This window comes from Brassica napus, chromosome A2, assembly GCF_020379485.1.
Source record: "Brassica napus cultivar Da-Ae chromosome A2, Da-Ae, whole genome shotgun sequence".
Taxonomy (NCBI): domain Eukaryota; kingdom Viridiplantae; phylum Streptophyta; class Magnoliopsida; order Brassicales; family Brassicaceae; genus Brassica; species Brassica napus.
In genome coordinates, this window is record NC_063435.1 from 5,461,668 (window position 1) to 5,482,312 (window position 20,645).

At 32.7% G+C, this 20,645-nt stretch overlaps 4 protein-coding genes and 1 long non-coding RNA gene across 5 annotated transcripts; 4 read left to right on the plus strand and 1 right to left on the minus strand.

Annotated features, from left to right (window-relative positions):
- The first annotated feature begins 1,734 nt into the window (after positions 1–1,734).
- Positions 1,735–4,527, plus strand: LOC111205330. Its single transcript, XR_002657823.2, has 2 exons — positions 1,735–3,006; positions 3,092–4,527. It is a non-coding gene; the product is annotated as an uncharacterized LOC111205330 (long non-coding RNA).
- Positions 4,528–8,141: 3,614 nt separating this feature from the next.
- Positions 8,142–9,008, plus strand: LOC106418379 (formin-like protein 14). Its single transcript, XM_013859077.3, has one exon. The coding sequence runs from the start codon at positions 8,318–8,320 to the stop codon at positions 8,807–8,809; it is 492 nt and encodes a 163-aa protein (XP_013714531.2). The 5' UTR covers positions 8,142–8,317; the 3' UTR covers positions 8,810–9,008.
- A 5,447-nt stretch (positions 9,009–14,455) lies between these two features.
- On the plus strand, positions 14,456–16,856 carry LOC106418389 (fasciclin-like arabinogalactan protein 1). The gene is made up of 2 exons (XM_013859089.3): positions 14,456–15,437; positions 16,069–16,856. Exons 1-2 carry the CDS (start codon positions 14,790–14,792, stop codon positions 16,699–16,701), a joined length of 1,281 nt encoding a protein of 426 aa, XP_013714543.2. The 5' UTR covers positions 14,456–14,789; the 3' UTR covers positions 16,702–16,856.
- A 553-nt stretch (positions 16,857–17,409) lies between these two features.
- LOC106418398 (putative pectate lyase 21) lies at positions 17,410–19,106 on the minus strand. The gene is made up of 3 exons (XM_013859101.3): positions 18,249–19,106; positions 18,038–18,176; positions 17,410–17,819 (listed from the first exon to the last, which is right to left on the minus strand). The coding sequence occupies exons 1-3, from the start codon at positions 19,046–19,048 to the stop codon at positions 17,595–17,597; spliced, it is 1,164 nt and encodes a 387-aa protein (XP_013714555.2). The 5' UTR covers positions 19,049–19,106; the 3' UTR covers positions 17,410–17,594.
- A 580-nt stretch (positions 19,107–19,686) lies between these two features.
- Positions 19,687–20,640, plus strand: LOC106389755 (protein TIC 20-v, chloroplastic-like). Its single transcript, XM_013830102.3, has one exon. The coding sequence runs from the start codon at positions 19,860–19,862 to the stop codon at positions 20,493–20,495; it is 636 nt and encodes a 211-aa protein (XP_013685556.2). The 5' UTR covers positions 19,687–19,859; the 3' UTR covers positions 20,496–20,640.
- Positions 20,641–20,645: the final 5 nt, after the last annotated feature.

Genomic DNA, 20,645 nt, shown 5'->3' on the forward strand with positions numbered 1-20,645 from the left:
ACTGTCAAACAAAAAAACTAGAAAAAATTTAATGAATAATACACAAATTCACATTTTTATAGATTTTTCTATGAAGACTTAATATTTAGTCTCTGAAGATGTTGACGTTCTTTTCAGTTTACAGACGTAGACTGTCAAATAGGTCTACTCTTTGGGTTGGTTTTTGCAATTGACCATTTTACGGGTTGCTTTCTATAGTTGAATAAAAGTTGTAATTTTGTACATGTAGACTTTCATTTCAGTCTACAATTTAAAAAGGTTACTTTTTGCAATTGACCAGAATTCATCCAAGATTTGACTTTCAGAACTAGACTTCATATGCAGTCTACATGTTTGAATTTTTTTGAAAGAGGTTAGTTTTGCAATTGACCAAGTTTGACTTCAAATCAGTAGATTAAAATGAACGTCTACGGGTGTGTAGACTTCTTGTGAAGTCTACTCTCAAATCCGACGGGTTGGTTTTGCATTTGACCAAAATAAAAAAGTAGACTTTATACGCAGTCTACATTTTTTTTTTAAGATAAGAAGACTGCATATGAAGTCTACAATTTAATAAATTTTTGATTGCTTTTTAAACTTTTTGGTCAAACACAAAACTAACCTATTCCACGAAGTCAAAGTTTTGGTCAAATGCAAAACTGACCTTTTATAGACTTTGTTGGCAGTCTACATTTTGTAGACTTCCGTTGAAGTCTATTTTGAAAAGTCAAAAGTTCGGTCAAATGAAAAACTAACCTCTTTTAGGTAGACGTCTTAGTAAGTCTACCGAAAGTTTTATTTTTGTTGTCAAAGGTAAAGACGGAGACTACTGGGGAAGTCTGCGTTAGAAAAAAAATTTGTCTGCTCAATTGCAAAACTAACCCGTGCGTTGACAAATAGACTGCATCGTAAGTCTCCACGGAGGCGTAGACATACAAAACAGTCTACCGTCGCGACACAGATCTGAAAAAGAACGAAAACCATGTAAATAGTTACATTTTTCATGTGTAAAGCTTGTTTCCAACCTTTTCAACCGTCCAAACTCCAAATATGAGCAAAAAGAAGCATCTTTAACGATTCACTAATGAAGAAACTCGAAAATATGAAGTTTGTGATTATGAAAATGATAGTTATGAGAGTTTTTTAGATGGAAATGTAGAGGAGATGAGAGAAAATGAAGTTTTTTGGGTTATAATGAGAAAAAAGTGGTTGAAAATTGAATTCTAGAGCTTTAGAGCTCAAAAATGGTGGTTCATGGTGGTTGGAAAAATTGATGATGATGGCATTTTTGTAAATAAGAAGAAATGGTTAGGGTGTATTTGATTTTTTGTTAATTTCGAAATTAATAAAAAAATAAATAAAAATGGCAATTTTGTGAATAATTTAAAAACATAAGGATAGTATGGAAATTTTATTGATGAATAGTATGGACAAAAAAAAAAGGGTTGGTTTTGGATTTGACTTGAAAATATGGGTTGGTTTTGAAAAACACCCTCATTTCAGTGTATGTTATTTGCCCAACAGCGATCCCATTTATCTTCATTCTCATGTAAAAGCTTCTCCCTAGATCAAACTCTGCATGATTACACAAGCCATCTAAACGTATTCACATAGCTAACTTTACTAAGAATAAGGCGGTGTGCTTCCATCATATAAAACATCTTCAAAGCCTCTTTAAAGTTTTCCTCACTAATGTGTCCATCCTTTGCCGGCTTTGCGACCACCCGGTCCAATCCCGTATCCTGTCAGATTTATATATATATACATATTTTATATAAACATAAATATTTTATTAGATAAATAAACTACAAGGGCTCAGTTTTATATGAATTTTCAATTGTAAAGTCTTATAAAAATTATAAATTGTAAAATTGTTTAACAAAATATAATTTTTGATGGTCCAAAAATCTTTTTGCCCTAGGTTCCATAAAAATATTGAACCGGCCGGTCCATCAAAGAAAGTGTTGAAAGTAACATACACAAGTTGAGCAATGAGTTTATAAAGTTGCTGGTAATACGCCTATACTGAAACGTGTAATATCAACATGTGGGTAATTTGAAGGGGTCCCAGAACTAGAAGGATCCGTGTGTAACGACAGGCTGAGATTAAACGGCAGGAGAGTAGAGTAGGTGAAATGTCGATGACTACTTAAAGTTTTGCCTTGCTCAATTAGGTGATAGCAACTTCCGAATCTCAAGCGTGGCTCCCTTTTTCAGCTTAATATTTTTTTTTTCTATTTTATCAATTTTTTTACACATTTACTTATTATAAATTTTGGCTCAGACATAGCAACAAAATTGCATATTATGTCATGTAAAACTTCAGAGCAATAAATTTATAGTTTATAAACTTCTATAATCAGAACTGGAAAATTGTCGACAAAAAAATTCAAAACATATTCTTACATTATTAGAAATGGAAAATTGTTTACAAAAAAAATTCAAAACAGTAAATTTTTATACTTTTATTATTAGAAATGGAAAACTGGAGAAACCTGTTACCTTATTAATATTATCGTATAAAAACTTTGAAACGAAACTGTAAGACGAAAATTATCAGAAAAGAAAATTAGAAATACATAAATGTGAAAGCGAAAAGGTAGGAGAAGAGTTAAATGGAGAGAATCTCTAAATGTGTAGAAACTTCCAGCTTCATGGCTGTAAGTAATTTTAGGACCATTTTCAGCTTTCTCTTTTACCCACTATACCCAGTTTCCACTTTCTGTCACCGTTTGTAACCAGTACATCACTCTCCTCCATTATAAATCTGAGTCACATACACATCCTCACTGCTTACTTACACAGCACGTCATACTTCTTCTTCTTCGTCTAGGAGAAGAAGATGAGAAAATGTTGACAGAAGAAAGAGAGCACAAGCCGGGATTAGCAAAAAGAGAGTTTTGCCCTTGTCGGGAGTGTGCTCTCTTTACTTCTGCCACCATCATCGCGTGTGAGCGTAAGTTAGCGTTATATACACACTTTAGAAACTATGCATGCTTCAGCAAGGTTGCTTCAGTGTCAAAGAAGGTAGGCAACTTCTTGATTTCTTCATTCACAGTTTCTGTTTTCATCACGGATATGCAAACCCTACCGGTTTAATTTTATCTTTCAGGCCACATACATGATGATCAAGACCTTCTATATATATATATATATATATCTATATGACTATATATATACTTCCTACTCTTCATCAACTTTGAACTAGGGTTTGTTTTGATTGCTCTGTAGTATCACCATTCCAAAAATAGATCTGAAACCTTCATTTTTAATCAACTTGCATGAATTCTAAGATGGATTATGAAATGATAAACCTTTGATAATCATGTTTTACTGATCTTGAAACTGGTTTCCTATGTAAAACTAGATGAGCTTTTGGTCTGGACTCAGAGATGGGTTTATATGAATTGAAAAACCTAATCGTTCATTAATATAAACTCATTGAACCAAAGACCAAACACATTGTTAATCAGCGCCGGCTCAACTTTTTTCAAGGCCCCGGGGAATTGTTTTTTTAATGAAGCTTTAGGAAAATATTGTATTCTAAATAAAATTTCAACATAACAAATTTTGAAACTATTTTATATGAGAATTTGGTATAAGTTTCGAAAATAAGTAAAAGAAAATTTATATACATAGTGTATTTGTTCTTAAATTAATTTTATTCAAAAATATTCAGCTAAACTGTTTAAAAAATTATATTACCTGAGTAAAAATATTTAAGGGCCCTTTTTATTTGTGGGCCCTGAGACATTGCACTCTTTGCCCTACCACCGGCTCTTATTGTTATACAAAATCACAAACCAATTATTTAAAAAAAAAATTAAGATTCAACGTACACAATGGCGTCTCCTTCTTCTGAAACAATGTCACCAAGACTTAGTACACAAGAGAAAGAGAGTGTAGGTTTCGTCTTCGATCGGAACCGAAGTAGGCTCAACCTCGTTGTTTAGTATCTGAAGAACGCCATCTCATAGTCAGATGATCTCTCGTTACTATCTAGATGAGCACACATTAGCCCAACGAGCAACAGCTTCTTCAGAATTCCTCATCAAACTGGCCTTTCAATCTCTAATCAACAGCTTTGACGACAACTCTTACTCCACTGTGTAATCTCCAAACCCAGTCCACTAGATTCACAGTCTTCTGGCCCTCTGGTTTTTTATCTATTGCCCTCTTTCCACAAGTGACCTCTGGAATCAGCACTCCGTAGCTAAACGCATCTGTTTTCTCAGTCGTCGCAGTGCCGTATTGGAGATACCCCATCGTGACAGCAGTCAATGTCGAGAGACTCGAGACGGGGCTTTTATCGTGCTCAGTGAGCCAAGTAAGACCAAAATCGCCGAGCCAAGCGTTAAGGTTTACGTCAAGCATTATGTTGCTTGTCTTTATGTCTCTGTGAACCACTTGCTAGCTGCCAGTGCTGTGTAAAGGTTCATAAAGACATAAAGCAGTTTAAAAACTGGAGGCTTGTATATGTAAGTTAGAATATATAATCAATATAGCCTGTACATATAAACTTGGAACCTATGATTATTTTCTTAGTTAGAAAAGCTTTTATTTTAGGAAAAGAAGTAATAAAGAAAGCACACCAAAACTGAGAAGCTAACTCATGTTAACATTTAGAAAACACATGGAGCCAATATGACATAGTTCATTTTACTAGTTATGGCGCTCTTAAATTGTATAAAAAATTTAGAGGCCTGAGTCAAATGTATTTTAAAATACTCATTGTGCACGGCTCTACTTGCTGCTCACATTTATGGTGAAGATAAGATAAAGCTGAAGCCAAACTAATTTATATGTTCAGCGGTTCAGCCTATGTGACCAGTAAAAGAGACAGTTCCTTTTTCTAATTCTTGATACACATGCCCAAACGCTCCTCGTCCAATGACTCTACTCGAGTGAAACCCCTTTTGTAGCTGCGTAAAGCTCTGTAGCTAAACTGTCTTAGACCTCTAGTCAGCTCCGTCGATGCTCTTTCTATACTTTTACGCCTCTCCATTTCTTCAAAGTTAAGTATCCAAAAACACCAAGAGAGCTAAGCAGAAGAAGACCTGTTTCTTTCAGCACCTGCCTCTTTTTCCAACTAAGGAGAATCCACAAACATAAGAATACATATATCTATATATATAAAAATATGTTCGCCTCCCTCCTGTGATGCCACGTCATCAAGTCGTGCGTTATGGGAGTGACACATGTCCCATTTTATATTTGGGGCCAAAATAAAACAAAAGGCTGTCAGGGGTAATTGAACTCAGCACCTACAACACTGGTAATTTCTCTTAGAACCACTAGGCTAAAGTCACTTTTTATAAATATGTGACCGCGAAAATACTTATTATCGTGTCGGCTGGAAGCCCATGCTTCTTCTGCTTGAGGCCAGGGCCGGCACTGAACTGATGTCAAGATGAAGATCGTGAAGTTAAAAACTTTGCTCCAAACAGTTTTGCAATGTTTCCAACCTTTATAACTTGATGCATATAATATATATCAAAATACATTTGTTGTACACGCTTTTATTAGTTTTTCTTTTAAAAGAAGGTATTTGCTGTTATAAATGTTTTATGCGAGTGAAGTAATGGTTGAAAAACCTCTATACATATGTCATTTTAAAATAACACTCAACTTCTATATATAGTCAATACATATGTCCATGTTATATTCTAGACTAAATATTTTCTCTTTTAAAAATTTAGAAAACAGTTTTTTTAGTCTACAAGCAAATGTTGTAGAGCAAATATGCATTATACAAAATAATATATATTTAAAATCCATATGCAAAAACATAAAAGTTAATATATGCCTCTTTCTGACACATGCACACTCCACTATGAATAAGAATTTAAAAAAAAACAGTATTGTCATCAAACTTTATCACAAATCCACATTTGTACATCTATAATTATGAGTTGGACAATTAGTTAATTTGATACAATACCAAAGCAAGAATAATCTTAAAACAACTATACCACCTCATACTAATAAGTAACACATAACAGATAACCAAATTCTTGAATCTTAAAACAAATTTCAGCTCGAATATTTAGTGAATATCAAATTAACTAATATCCCGCCCGTAGGGCGGGCCGACCCTAGTATATATATAAAAATACAACTATCCGTTTTGAATTAATGTGAACCCCAATGGGATTGACTCATTAACTATTTAACATAACACCCATTCACTAATTAGGAGGTTTCAAGTTTCTAAAATATATTATTTTCTAAAGTAAAATTTTAACTTTTAATATTTTAAAAAACATTTTAGCTTTTTCAGTATAAATGCAAACAATTTTTCTTAAATATTTTTCTTTGGCTTATCAATTTATATTTTATTTTTAGATTTAGTTAAACTATAAAAATAATTTTTTTTTGTTTATTTATATTATTTATGACTATGTATATGTATATATATATTAAATGTTTATATTTTTGTTAATTTAATGAACTCAATAAGTCGATTAATAGTGTTCAACAAACACATTTTATGGGGATTATTTATGAATGAATTTACTAATTTAGTAATCTGATTATTTTTTTCATATCAATGAATTAAAGCATAATTAGAACACTTAATTAAAAAATATATTCACAATTAATTTGAGATATTTACATATTTTTATTTTTCAATTCTAACTTAATGTAAAAAATATTATATATTTATAATTATGTTATTAGTTTAAAAATTTCATTCATAGTGATACATATAAGTTATTGTTATATTTAAAGTATCTTACGAATATATAAGACTTCATAAATGAAATTTAACATATCATAAAAAAATTAAAACATGTCATCATATTTGCAAAGACACTAGTTTAAGACCCGAACATTGCCCGGGATGAACATTATGTATACAAATTATATTTATTTATTTTTATTTATTTTTCGCTCATTTACGTATTATGCATATAATTAAACTAGAATAAGCACATAAATCAAATTAAATAAATCAAAGAAATTATTTTATTTATTTTATATGGTATATAATTAAATTTTAATGATATTAACATATATATATAATATATATTTAATCTGAATATCTATTAAAAGATATTTCATATTCATATGCGTTTATGATCATTTGTATCTTTTATTAAAAAAAGTAAAATAATTGCTCACAATTTTTGTTTGTAAGAATTTTAACAGTTTTAGTAATTTATGGTCGTTTAAAAAAATACAAAATATAACATATAAGAAAAAAATATAATTTTATTATATGGTTAATGTAATTGTTTGAATTTTTTAATAATATAAATTAAACAAAAGAGATGGAGGATACAAAATTATTATCAAATCTTTATTATTCAAAATCATTAATTGTCATATATATGTTGATCATATTAGCTAATTTTGTAGCTTTTGTTTAAGGAAATAATAAAAAAAATAGTTTTTATGCATTACTAATCAATTTGATAGTTAATTTAATAAAAACTATAATATATATTTAGATATACCAACCTTCTTTTGTAAAGATTATGAAATTCATGAAAAGTTGTAAGTCACTTCAATTAATATATAAGAGATGTTATCTTTTTCTAATGAAAATGAATGTGATAATGATAAATAAGCAAAATTCATAAAATCACTTCTCTAATAATTAGCAGAAATGTAATTTGACTTGTGAATTAAGACATGTCATCATTTTCACTAAAAAATCTTATATTTTCTAATGAAATGAATGTGATAATAACACATAAGCAAAATTCATAAAATCACTTCTCGAATAATGACTAAAGAATCTTTGGAAAACAAAAAGTTTCATATATTAATGCACTTTTATTTTATCAAAAACTGTGTAACCAATGATATTTTGTTGTTTGTTTTGTGATTGGTTGAATATCTTTTAATTTATAGTTTAATAATATTTTTAAGATAAAAAAACAATTTTTTTAATAGTTGTGCATAATTCTAAAATTTCATGTATTTTGAAACAGAGGGAGTAGATGGTTAAACCCAAATCGACCAAAAAAAAAAAACAATAAGAGCTTAAGTTCTTCAACGTCAAGTTAGGTCTTCTTTACTGACTACTTGAAGTCCATAGTTAATCTTTCACATGACAAGAGATCCAAACTTTTCACACTCATCTTGAAACTCATGATTTTTTTTGGTAACTGGCTCTAAATCCGCTTTAATTTGTCATTACACGACAACATTTTTCTACATCCACTTAAAAAGATTCAAACGTTTTGTTCAAAAATTCTCCAAAACTTACGACATGTGTTATGCCATGCGGCAGATACTACGAAACACAGGAAATTTGTTTATCTCTTTTTACTATTAAGTCTCATCTTGCAACCAAAGACCAAACTCATCTTCTCTACCTAAAGTAACCATGTTGTGTCTTCAAGCTTCTTTCTGTATCTCTCTTATTAGCTTTTATATATCACTTCTCAGCTTTGTCAATCTAAACTCAGCTTCGGATTCAAACTCTGGTCTCTGCACTCTTTACCCATGTAACCAACCGCCTCAACCGCCTTCTTCTACAGGCTACTCTCCATATGGTAATCCTCCGCCGCCGCCTCCCTCTACAGGCTACTCTCCATATGGTAATCCTCCTCCACCGCCTTCACCGCCACGTTCTCGCTGCCCTCCTGTTCCTCCGACAGGCTGTTGCAACCAACCACCACCTTCTACGTATTATTCTCCTCCTTATCCTTACTTTTATACTCCTCCTTATCCTTACGGTACTCTGGGCGGAGGAGCAAGCGGTGGCGGGCAAGGAGGAGGAGGTGGAACCGGAGCAGCGGTGGCTCACTATTCTTCTTCTTCCGTGACGGTTTATGTTTTGATGATTGTCGTATCGTGTGCTTTTGTTGGCTTCTAGGGCATGCATAGGTTTTGATAAAATATTTAGATCTATCAAAAGCCACCTTCTTTTCTGTTATTATCTCAGAGTTTTTGCAGTGTAAGTTCGAATAAAAATAAGGGTGTTTTTCAAAACCAACCCATATTTTCAAGTCAAATCCAAAACCAACCCCCTTTTTTTTGTCCATACTATTCATCAATAAAATTTCCATACAATCTTTATGTTTTTGAATTATTCACAAAATTGCCATTTTTATTTATTTTTTTATTAATTTCAAAATTAACAAAAAACCAAATACACCCTAACCATTTCTTTTTATTTACAAAAATACCATCATCATCAATTTTTTCAACCACCATGAACCACCATTTTTGAGCTCTAAAGCTTTAGAATTCAATTTTCAACCATTTTTTTTCTCATTCTAACCCAAAAAACTTCATTTTCTCTCATCTCCTCTACATTTCCATCTAAAAAACTCTCATAACTTTCATTTTCATAATCACAAACTTCATATTTTCGAGTTACTTCATTAGTGAATCGTTAAAGATGCTTCTTTTTGCTTATATTTGGAGTTTGGACGGTTGAAAAGGTTGGAAACGAGCTTTACACAGGAAAAAGGTAACTATTTACATGGTTTTCGTTCCTTTTCAGATCTGTGTCGCGACGGTAGACTATTTTGTATGTCTACGTGTCCGTAGAGACTTACGATGCAGTCTATTTGTCAACGCACGAGTTAGTTTTGCAATTGACCAGACAAATTTTTTTTCTAACGCAGACTTCCCCAGTAGTCTCCGTCTTTACCTTTGACAACAAAAATAAAACTTTCGGTAGACTTACTAAGACGTCTACCTAAAAGAGGTTAGTTTTTCATTTGACCAAACTTTTGACTTTTCAAAATAGACTTCAACGGAAGTCTACAAAATGTAGACTGCCAACGAAGTCTATAAAAAGTCAGTTTTGCATTTGACCAAAACTTTGACTTCGTGGAATATGTTAGTTTTGTGTTTGACCAAAAAGTTTAAAAAGCAATCAAAAATTTATTAAATTATAGACTTCATAGGCAGTCTTCTTATCTTAGAAAAAAAAATGTAGACTATGTATAAAGTCTATTTTTTTATTTTGGTCAAATGCAAAACCAACCCGTCGGATTTGAGAGTAGACTTCACAAGAAGTCTACACACCCGTAGACGTTCATTTCAATCTACTGATTGGAAGTCAAACTTGGTCAATTGCAAAACTAACCTCTTTCAAAAAATTCAAACATGTAGACTGCATATGAAGTCTAGTTCTGAAAGTCAAATCTTGGATGAATTCTGGTCAATTGCAAAAAGTAACATTTTTAAATTGTAGACTGAAATGAAAGTCTACATGTACAAAATCACAACTTTTATTCAACTATAGAAAGCAACTCGTAAAATGGTCAATTGCAAAAACCAACCCAAAGAGTAGACCTATTTGACAGTCTACGTCTGTAAACTGAAAAGAACGTCTACATCTTCAAAGACTGAATATTAAGTCTGCATAGAAAAATCTATAAAAATGTGAATTTATGTATTATTCATTAATGTTTTTCTAGTTTTTTTGTTTGACAGTGTGTGTTAGTTAATCCTAATGGGTTTGAGTGATTTTGAAAAGAAATTTTTTTATAATTATGAAGGTATAATTCATTTGATTTGACAATGTTGTTAGCTAATAATTGTAGACGTATTTGTAAGTCTTCGTTTATAGTTTTGCTAGTAAGACTCAGCTTGTTTCAAAGCTGAAGTCGGTGGCTGTGGAATATAAATTTACATTCTCAGAATATAAGACAACGAAAACTCTGTATGTGGCTAAGTGTCGTGTTCAAGGATGTGGTTGGAAACTTAGAGCGAGTGTGAAGCATGGGCCAAATACATTTTGGGTGACAAAATATTCGAAAAGGATGAAGAATCGGAAAGGTTGAAGAATGTTTCTTGTGCATGATGGCTGTACACATGGTAAACTTCTTGAAATGACACAAGAAGATTATGATCTGGACAACAAAATTGAGAAGATGGTGCTAACATATTCCTTACCAAACATCACTTAAAACAAATGACTCCGAATAGGCAAATACTCCTCTTATGCCTGTCACGAATAATCGACAAGTACGGAACTTGATCGAGTTATCTAAGACACACTTTGTACGGCTTTGTGTATAAATCCTGCGCCAAATACACTAGAAATTTTTGGATTGACTATATGTTAGATAATAAGTGTAGACGTTTTTGTAAATCTACAAATGTAGACTGCAGTTGAAGTCTGCGTCGTAAATTCTATTAAAAGTGTATTTGTGTATTATTCATCATATTTTTTCATGATTTAATTATTTTACAGTGTATGTTAGTAAAACTTTAATGGTCTTGGATGAATTTCACAATTTAATGTGTGATAATTATACACTTGATACTTATTGCAAATTGTTTTGATTAGTGTTACTCTTGAAAATTTTGTATAGATTTTCTTCTTCTCATATGTGTGTTAGTTATTATTTTAGCTTATGGTGGTTTTACTTGTTTGGTTGGTTAGATCTTGTGAAAAAATTGATATCTAACAAAAAATTAATAATATCATACAAGTGAAAACAACTAAAAATGAATACAATGTTTATAGATTATGCATTAAAAATTATTTAAAAATTAATATTTTATTATGAAAATTATTACAGAGCAATATATGAAAAAGTATTCTTGAGTATGTTTGATTTTTCATAATCTTGATGCCTCAAATAAAGTCTTGGAAAAAGTACCTGCAAAATAAGATAGAGTTATAAGAAAAACATAAGATAAAAAATGAAATCATATTTTAGTAGACTTTTTATTAAGTCTACGTAAAGTTATTGTTTAGTAGACTTTAGTTGAACTCTACACTAATGTAAAATATTCATATCTAAAAGTGTGCATTTAGAAAATTTGAAAATACTTTGTTCTGAAAAATATTTCAAAAATGGTTTTTTGTCATCCTTGTAACAAAGCAAAAAGATAATGTATGAATCAATAAATTTAGTTCATTATAAACATAAAATATCTTATAATGAATATATGAAAAGCTTACATTTTTGGGAAGATGATTTGAAAACATTGGAAGAGAATACCTGTAAAATAAAATAAAATTATGAAAAATAAGATAAAAAATAAAATCATATTTGAGTAAACTTCTAATGAAATATGCTTAAAAGTCAAGGCTAGTAGACTTCATTTGAAGTCTACCAGCCGTAAGTTTTAAGTAGATTTCAAATGAAGTCTACTCTATAAAAAAAAATAGATATGAAAAATAAATACATTATAAATTTGAAATAAGTTTAAATCTAAAAAACTGTTAAAAATATGATTTAATAGACAAAATAGTAATAAATTAAAGACATATTAATATGAATTTTAATATGTAACTTTATTTGAATATAAATACTAGAACACATATTTAAAATCTATAGATGTAAACCTTACATTTCTAGGAGGAGAAGAGAACAATTATGGAAGAAAATACCTGCAAAATAAGATAAAATTATTAAAAAACATAGAAAAAAAATTAAAGTCATATTTTTGTAGACTTCCAATGAAGTCTGCTTTAACTTTGTGGTTTAGTAAACTTCATATGAAGTCTGTAAGCTTTAGTAAACTTCTTTAGAAGTCTACACTGTCTGATAATTTTCAGATATGAAAAAATCTATATATTTTGAAATGTGAAAATAATTTTAAATCTGAAAATACTTTACATAATAGAATTTATAAGGTAAACTAGTAGCAAATTAATGCAGAGAGCTTGATCTATAAATTTATTTGAATATAAACATATAAATACATATTTAAATCTATTAATCTAAAACTTACATTTTTAGAGGAGAAGATGAAATCCATGAGTGATAATACCTACCAAAAAAAGATAATATTGTGAGAAATAAATAACATAAAAATACACATTTAAAATCTATAGATCTAAAACTTACATTTTTTAAAGGAAAAGATGAAAACCATGAATCATAATATCTAAAATGACAAGATAATATTGTGAGAAAGATTTGAGAAAATTTTAGAGAGAAAGAAGATAAATGAGAGAGTTTTAGAAACAATTGAGAGAATTTTAGAGAGAAGAGAGAGAGTTATAGAGAGAAGGGAGAGAGTTTTAAAAATTTGTGTAGCCACTTTATAGAGAGACTGTATAAATTTTGTTTATATAGGGAGACAAAAATGTAACTAGGTTAAAATTTACGATAGTGTAGACTTCGTTTGAAGTCTACTAAAATTAAAATTTTGGAGTAGATCTTACTATAACATAGTAAACCTTTTTGGAAGTCTACTATAATAACTTCATTATTGTTGTTTATTCTTTATTATTTTAATAATTTTAATATATGATTTATTAAATTTATTTGTTTATTTTTTAATAGTTATAGTATATGATTTCACTTTTTTATTCGTAAGGAACTTAACTTAGTTTAAATATAATGATTTTTTGTAAAACAAATTGAAAAATATAGACTGAAAAAAACGTCTTCAGATAAATAGACTTTATTGTAGGTCTACGAAACCCTAAACCACAAATCTCAAACCCTAAATGTTTTGCTTGATAATCAAAAAGTCTCATTTATACAAAATATAAAATACTAAACATTAATATGCAAATTTAAGTTAATATAACAAAAAAAAAAAAATCTAAAATCTAACCCTATGAAATCAACTACTAAAAGACATAACATGTTAGAACCTTTTGTTTCTAAACTATGAACATTGTCTAACACATGATAACCAAATTAGTATATATTCTTCAAAATTGTTCGATTATATGAAATTTTAATTTATTTACTTCATATTATCCATTATATTGATGATTAGTTAAAAATATCACAATAATTATTTTTATACATTTTCAAAATTAAATTATTAGATCAAATTAGAGTGTAGACTACAAAACAAGTCTATAAGGTAGACTTCGTAGGAAGTCTATATATATGTAGACTTCTTTTATTACGTGTAGACTTCCAAAGGATAGAAACGTAAAATACAATTATGTTTTTTGTTTGGTCATAAGGGTTAAATAGTACTTTCACCACTCCTTTAGGTTGGTTTTGCATTTGACTGAAAGTGGGGTACATTTTTACATTTGACTTGAATATTTGGGTTAGTTTTAGCAAATGTCCCTAAAAATAATTTATGTTCTCTGAGCTTTACTGTTCAACTTTACTCAGGATAACCGATTTGGTTTAGTTCTAACAGAAAAAGCTAACAAATCAATTCAAAATTTTAACACCAGCGTTAAGACAACGATTAATCACTTATAGATTGACATTTCATATTAATACATGAACAACAACTTAGGCAGTTAGAAAATACACAATAATTACAGATCTTAGTAGGAGAAAACAATTTGAAAACCTAATATCATATTTATCGTATCATGAAAAAGAAGATCTCTACCATCTACATACGTGGCATGTATATTGATCCACAACCATTGATTAGTTATTCAAATGGCCTTCAACCACGAAATTGGCTCATCTCCGGTTTTCGCTGACAGTTACGTATCGCCCATTCATGCGCTTCTTCGACTTCAAATTCTCGAACTAAATTCAATAACTGAAATTAATAATAAAATAAATTAATGTGTTTCCATCTAATTACTTATTTTGTCCATAGATATTACAATACACATTATACATTTTCTACATGGAAAACTACAATAAAATAATTTCAAAAAAGATTTTCAATAATTTAATGTACATAGTAGGTGGGAGCAGAGTGTGTAGTCACAATTCACAAACTTGCAAGTCCATAACCATAACTTAAATTCATAGTTGATAGTATTAAATACTAAAACACAATCATAGTAAAAAATTAAATAAACACTTAATGGTACAATAGTAACTGCAACCACAATCCAAAGTCCGTTTAAGAAAACATCACTTAGTTTCAAGTTCAGAGTTCACTCTCTCACAAATCTCTCAAAATCCCACACATCACATTGTCTCTCGACAGTCTCAACAATGGCTAAGAAGATTACAGTAATCACCTCCAGCATTCTCCTCTTCCTCCTCCTCCTCCTCGCCGTCGACACACACGCGCACAACGTCACGCGCCTTTTAGCAAACCACCCTTCTTTCTCCTCCTTCAACCATCTCCTAACCAAAACTCACCTCGCCGACGAAATCAACCGGAGAACCACCATAACCGTCTGCGCCGTCAACAACGCCGCCATGTCCGCCTTAACCTCCAAAGGCTACACCATCTCCACTCTCAAAAACATCCTCTCCCTCCACGTTCTCCTCGATTACTTCGGCGCCAAAAAACTCCACCAGATCGGCGGCGGCTCAGCTCTCGCCGCCACTCTCTTCCAAGCCACCGGAGCTGCTCCGGGAACCACGGGATTCGTCAATATAACGATGCTGAGAGGCGGCAAGGTCGGCTTCCGTCCCGACGGCGGAGATATGTCTTCCTTCTTCGTCAAGTCAATAGAAGAGGTTCCGTACAACATCTCCGTTATACAGATCAGTAGAATATTACCGTCGGATGCCGCCTCGGCTCCGACTACGGCTCCGGCGGAGATGAACATCACCGGGATCATGTCGGCTAGTGGCTGTAAAGTGTTCGCCGAGACTCTTCTATCTAACCCCGGAGCTTCAAAAACCTATCAGGTGCTTACTAAACCCTGATAATTAATTAATTAAGAACACGTAATTAAAATATGATAATTTCAAAAATAAGCGATTTCACGTTTTCGTAATTGAAAAACTAATTAATTAGTGGATGCATGTCATTGTACGTAGAAATTAATTACAAAAATAGACGCTGGTACTAACATTACTAAAAACGTGATTAATTTTCATGTTAACCAAATACTACCTAATTATGAAAATAAAACATTAATCAAGTAATAGATGCATGTTGAGATATAAATGTAGAAATTAAATTAAAAGAAAAAGACATCAGGTACTTTCACTAATTAAACTCTGATTAGTGAATAGCGAGTGATAGTAGTTACTCTAATTAGAAACTATACTAATTATAGTATTAATTCGCATTGTTAAGTAATGATATTTAATCAGATAATATGCATGTGGTTGTTCTGTTGGCTTGTAACCAAAAGTCAAAAGGTTTTGAGAGTGTTAACCAATGTATTTAGTCAAACATATTGACTTCATTACCAATTTCATTTATTAAAATTCCATTCCATTTCAAATTAAAATTATAATTCAAAGTCAAACCAATAGACTGGAGAGATTCAGTTGTTGTTGTTTTTTTGGAATGTGTTTATGTTTGTAACAGGAGAGTGTAGAAGGAGGCATGACAGTGTTCTGTCCAGGAGATGACGCCATGAAAGCATTCTTGCCCAAATACAAGAACTTGACTGCTCCAAAGAAAGAAGCTTTCCTCAATTTCCTCGCTGTCCCGACCTATTACTCAATGGCCATGCTCAAATCCAACAATGGTCCGATGAACACACTTGCCACAGATGGAGCCAACAAGTTTGAGCTCACTGTACAGAACGATGGAGAGAAAGTTACTCTCACGACAAGGATCAACACTGTCCAGATCGTTAACACTCTGATCGACGAGCAGCCTTTGGCTATTTATGCCACGGATAAGGTTTTATTGCCTAAAGAGCTGTTTAAGGCTTCGGCTGTTGAAGCTCCGGCTCCTGCTCCGGCACCTGAGGATGGCGATGTTGCGGATTCTCCTAAACCGGCTAAAGGGAAAGCCAAAGGGAAGAAGAAGAAGAAGGCTGCACCGTCGCCTGATGATTCTTTTGGTGAGTCCGATTCACCTGCGGAAGGGCCTGATGGAGATGCGGATGATGAGAGTGCTGATGAAGCCAATGCGGTTAGGATAGTGGGAGGAGCTCAGGCTGGTTTTGTGGTTGGCTTGCTCTGCTTGTTTGCTTCTTCTTGGCTTATATAGTTCACTTTATGTTTTCTTTGTTTTTGTTTCATTTAGAAACTTTATTTATGGCTTTGAGGGAAAGTAATTATGTTTATTTAAATTTCCCCCTATTATAAAGTTTTTTTTTAGTTTATTGTTTGGTAGCCGAATTAAAGTACTCGGTTGTATGTTTATTTTGTGTTTTTGCTTCCCGTGTTTGTTGAGTTATGATGTAATGAACGGTGTTGGGATTGAGCACTAGCTTCTACTTTATAGTTCGGTATTTGCCGTTATGCTCTCCAATCTATGTAATGGTATATTTAGAAGAATTATAATACCAAAGAATTTTAGATATAGAGAATTGAACGTAAATTCCATAATAGTGCAAATGAAATCAATCTAAAATGACAATAAAATAATGTCTAAAATGACCAAACTAAACTTACATAAATTGTGTTTCACAAAATGATATTAATGTTGAATGCACAATATTTACGTAACTTTATAAGTTATATTTATTTACATGAAAACATTAAACAATTTAATCAATAAAACATGCAAAATATAACAGCAGTACTAATTAACAGCAGAAAATGAAACATTATTGCTACCATCTTCTGCTGTCCCTTGTTTTATTTTCGTCTTAAAACGCATGAATAATCACTTGGTCTTGATGAAGTATGTAACATCTAAACAGTTAGTGAAAATAATTGAAGTATGGGTAGGAAATGGAGACGTCGTGAAGGTGAAATCTCAGTGACTTTTAATTCAAACATTCTGGTGAACTTGACAATGAGCTATGCAATTGTTTTGTTTGGCTTTGCCTCTATGATCATCACATATTCAAATACAAATCCTATAATGCTCTAATAATAACCACAACAAGAATAAGAGGACAATACAATATTTGGTTACAAGCTGATGAATGTGTTCTAACAAGGTTGGTCAATTTGGCAACTAAGAACACCTACTGATGGATGTGTAGTCTTAAGAAGTGAAGCTGGCCGAGCTACCATACTCGACATTTTTGTATAGCTAGGAGAATCCTCGTTCCCTGATGGTGTAAAGAAAGCACCGTTTAGCATTTCATCTCCTTCTGATTTCCAATTCCATTCCTTCCATTCATCGTCTCCATCTACACTCTCTCGCTTTGTAACCTGCATACAGAGCATGTAAGGAACTTATAGAAGTCAAGTCATATCGGCTTATGGGTTTGGTTTAGATTTTAGTTTGGTTTGATGGCAAGTCATGAAAGATTTAATAAACAAAGCAAATGGTTGCAACATCTTAAATTCTAGTTAATCTTGAATGAAATTGTATATATTAGCTTAAAATGCTCTTATTGTAGTGGTAGACATGTCACAAACGTACGTACCTCCTTTGTGAATTGATTATCCGAAGCTATGAAAACATTTCCTTGACTAAAAATGGTTGGATTAGCACTTCCACCAATTGCATACATCTCCCACTCTCTATAAATATTATTCACAATGTGAAAAAATCCATGCCTGCACCTACACATGCCATGAACAAAAACAATGTAAACAAGTTTATCGTTTATCTACACATTACAAGTTGTATGTTACCTAGGCATTCGCTGGACAAGTCCTTCACCAAAATAATTAAACGCGATCGAAACCCTCATATCACGATCACCGACAAACTCATCATTATGACCTAAAAGCATGACTTCGTTATGATTCAACATGTAGTTATTCGATATCGTTATATCCGTTGACCCACCCACCGCATCAATAAGCCCATCGTGACACTTCTCTAACGTACAATGATCAATCCAAACATCTCGTGACTCGAATATCGAGATCCCATCTCCATCAGAATATCCTCCCAACGACCGTTTCGCCGGTACACAATGGTGGATGTAAATATTGTGTATGATTACGTTACTTACTTGATACAAAGATAAACACGGTCCATAAGCTATCTGCACGTTATTTCCTCTACCGTCTATGGTTTTGTATGAAGTCACTTGAATATCTTCTTTTAGTGTTATTACCATGTCTCTATCGAATATGATCCATAGAGGTTGGTCTTGTGTTGCGGCGTAACGTAATGTACCTGGAGATGGGTTTAGAGGATCCTCGTCTCCTGAATCGGTCACGGTGTAGAACTCCCCTGCTCTACCGCCTACCGAGTCGCGTCCGAATCCAACCGCGCAGTCCGCGAGGCTCTTGCGGTTGGATTTCCACTTCTTGTCGCATCTCCAGCAGTCATCGATTGGATTTCCAGTTGCTGAGCAAGAAGCTGTTGAGTTTGATGTCTCTGATGTTGACCATTGCGGTACGGGTGCCGGTTTAGGAAACGCAGACGCAAACGCGGAAGAAGTGGTTAAGAGAAACAAGAAAATTATACGTACAATAGACATTATTATTTTCTTGTCTTAGCAAAAGGTTAAGTAAAGTAGATCATTTCACTATGAACAAGAGCTAAAATTATTCAGTATATATATGCAAGAGGCATTAAAATAAATACGGAGGTAATTATATTAGGTGAAAATTGAAAGACTTGGGTCCAGGAAGACACTACGCCGTTTTATATTGGTGGGTTTCATATTAAAAAGCAGTTTTATAGAACAAGAACAAAACAATAACAGAGGCTATTTAATTGCTAGTTTGTGTTGACATGAAAAATAATGTTTGCTTGTTACTACACTTCATTGTAATAGAACTACGTGCCGTCTTGAAAGGTCTTTAACATGTGTGTCGTTTACTTAAACAGCACCGATTTAGTTGTCTATCAACCTACGTGGAGCGTTTTGTTCCATTATTAAAGGACTGCATGCCACTATAAAGGGAGAAGGACGACACACTGTTTATAATCAGGAGTCCCAAACAGCATGGAGTATAGTTTATTATCCTCTTGTCATTTAAGCAAAACCAAAACTTCCGCTGGTGGAACGTTAGTTTCTTTACTTCACTTGATAGAACTAGGTGCCGTTTTGAGGTCTTTAACACGTTCTGTAGAACTAAAAAACAGCACCGATTTTGTTGTAACCTTCGTGGAGCATTTGGTTCCATCATTTAAGAACTGCGAGCCATTACAAAGAATGAAAGACGACTCCCTGTTTAAAGACACACTTCTCAAACAGCGTGGTGTTTAGTTTATTATCTTCTCACCACTTAAGCAAAACCAAAACTCTGTTTCGTTTTGTGTGAAGTGAAAACAGACACAGAGCAATGGCAATATCTCATCTTGTCTCTCCATTACCATCTCTCCCCTTCTTCCAAACCGGAAACTTAACCGGTCGTTCTTCTTCTCTCCCTCTAAACCCTAACCCCCAATTCTCAAAATCTAGTCTTTCAAGGGGAAGAGCCGCCACACTCGTCCTCCGATCCAAGGGGGACGACTCCGTCGACGCATCAGATCGGATAATCTCAGCCGTCTGTTACTTCTACCCGTTCTTCGATGGGATTCAGTACGGTAAATTCATCATCACGCAATACCAACCTTTCCAGATTCTCATCCAGCCTCTGTTTCCCGCCATCAAGGCTTTCAAGAGCTTCCCTTTCAATGGCTTCCTCATCTTCATCGCTCTCTACTTCGTCGTCGTGAGAAACTCTAACTTCAGCAGGTACGTTAGGTTCAACACGATGCAGGCCATTGTGCTCGACGTGCTGTTGATCTTCCCGGATTTGCTTGAGAGGAGCTTTAATCCTAGAGACGGGTTTGGTTTGGATGTGGTGATGAGTTTGGACAGCACAGTGTTCCTCTTCTTGCTTGTCTGTTTGATCTATGGATTCTCTGCTTGCTTGTTTGGTCTGACCCCGAGGTTGCCCATTGTTGCTGATGCTGCTGATAGGCAAGTCCTTTGATTCATGAAGTAAACTGCAACAACAAATAATATGTATATGTATGTACACATGTGCTGTGATTGCACTTTCTCTGTAATTGGATCTGTTTCTTTGTAATCAAAACATAATGTAACTTTTTGATCCATTGAAAAAGAGTTTCTGCAAAGAGAG

Bases quoted from the DNA above. Each gene is read 5' to 3' on its own strand.
- LOC106389755 (XM_013830102.3), top strand. From the start codon at position 19,860: ATGGCAATATCTCATCTTGTCTCTCCATTACCATCTCTCCCCTTCTTC.
- LOC106418389 (XM_013859089.3), top strand. From the start codon at position 14,790: ATGGCTAAGAAGATTACAGTAATCACCTCCAGCATTCTCCTCTTCCTC. The intron at 15,438-16,068 runs GTGCTTACTAAA...TGTTTGTAACAG, and splicing joins GAGCTTCAAAAACCTATCAG to GAGAGTGTAGAAGGAGGCAT.
- LOC106418379 (XM_013859077.3), top strand. From the start codon at position 8,318: ATGTTGTGTCTTCAAGCTTCTTTCTGTATCTCTCTTATTAGCTTTTAT.
- LOC106418398 (XM_013859101.3), bottom strand. From the start codon at position 19,048: ATGTCTATTGTACGTATAATTTTCTTGTTTCTCTTAACCACTTCTTCC. The intron at 18,177-18,248 runs GTAACATACAAC...TGGCATGTGTAG, and splicing joins CTTGTCCAGCGAATGCCTAG to GTGCAGGCATGGATTTTTTC. The intron at 17,820-18,037 runs GTACGTACGTTT...CTCTGTATGCAG, and splicing joins ATAATCAATTCACAAAGGAG to GTTACAAAGCGAGAGAGTGT.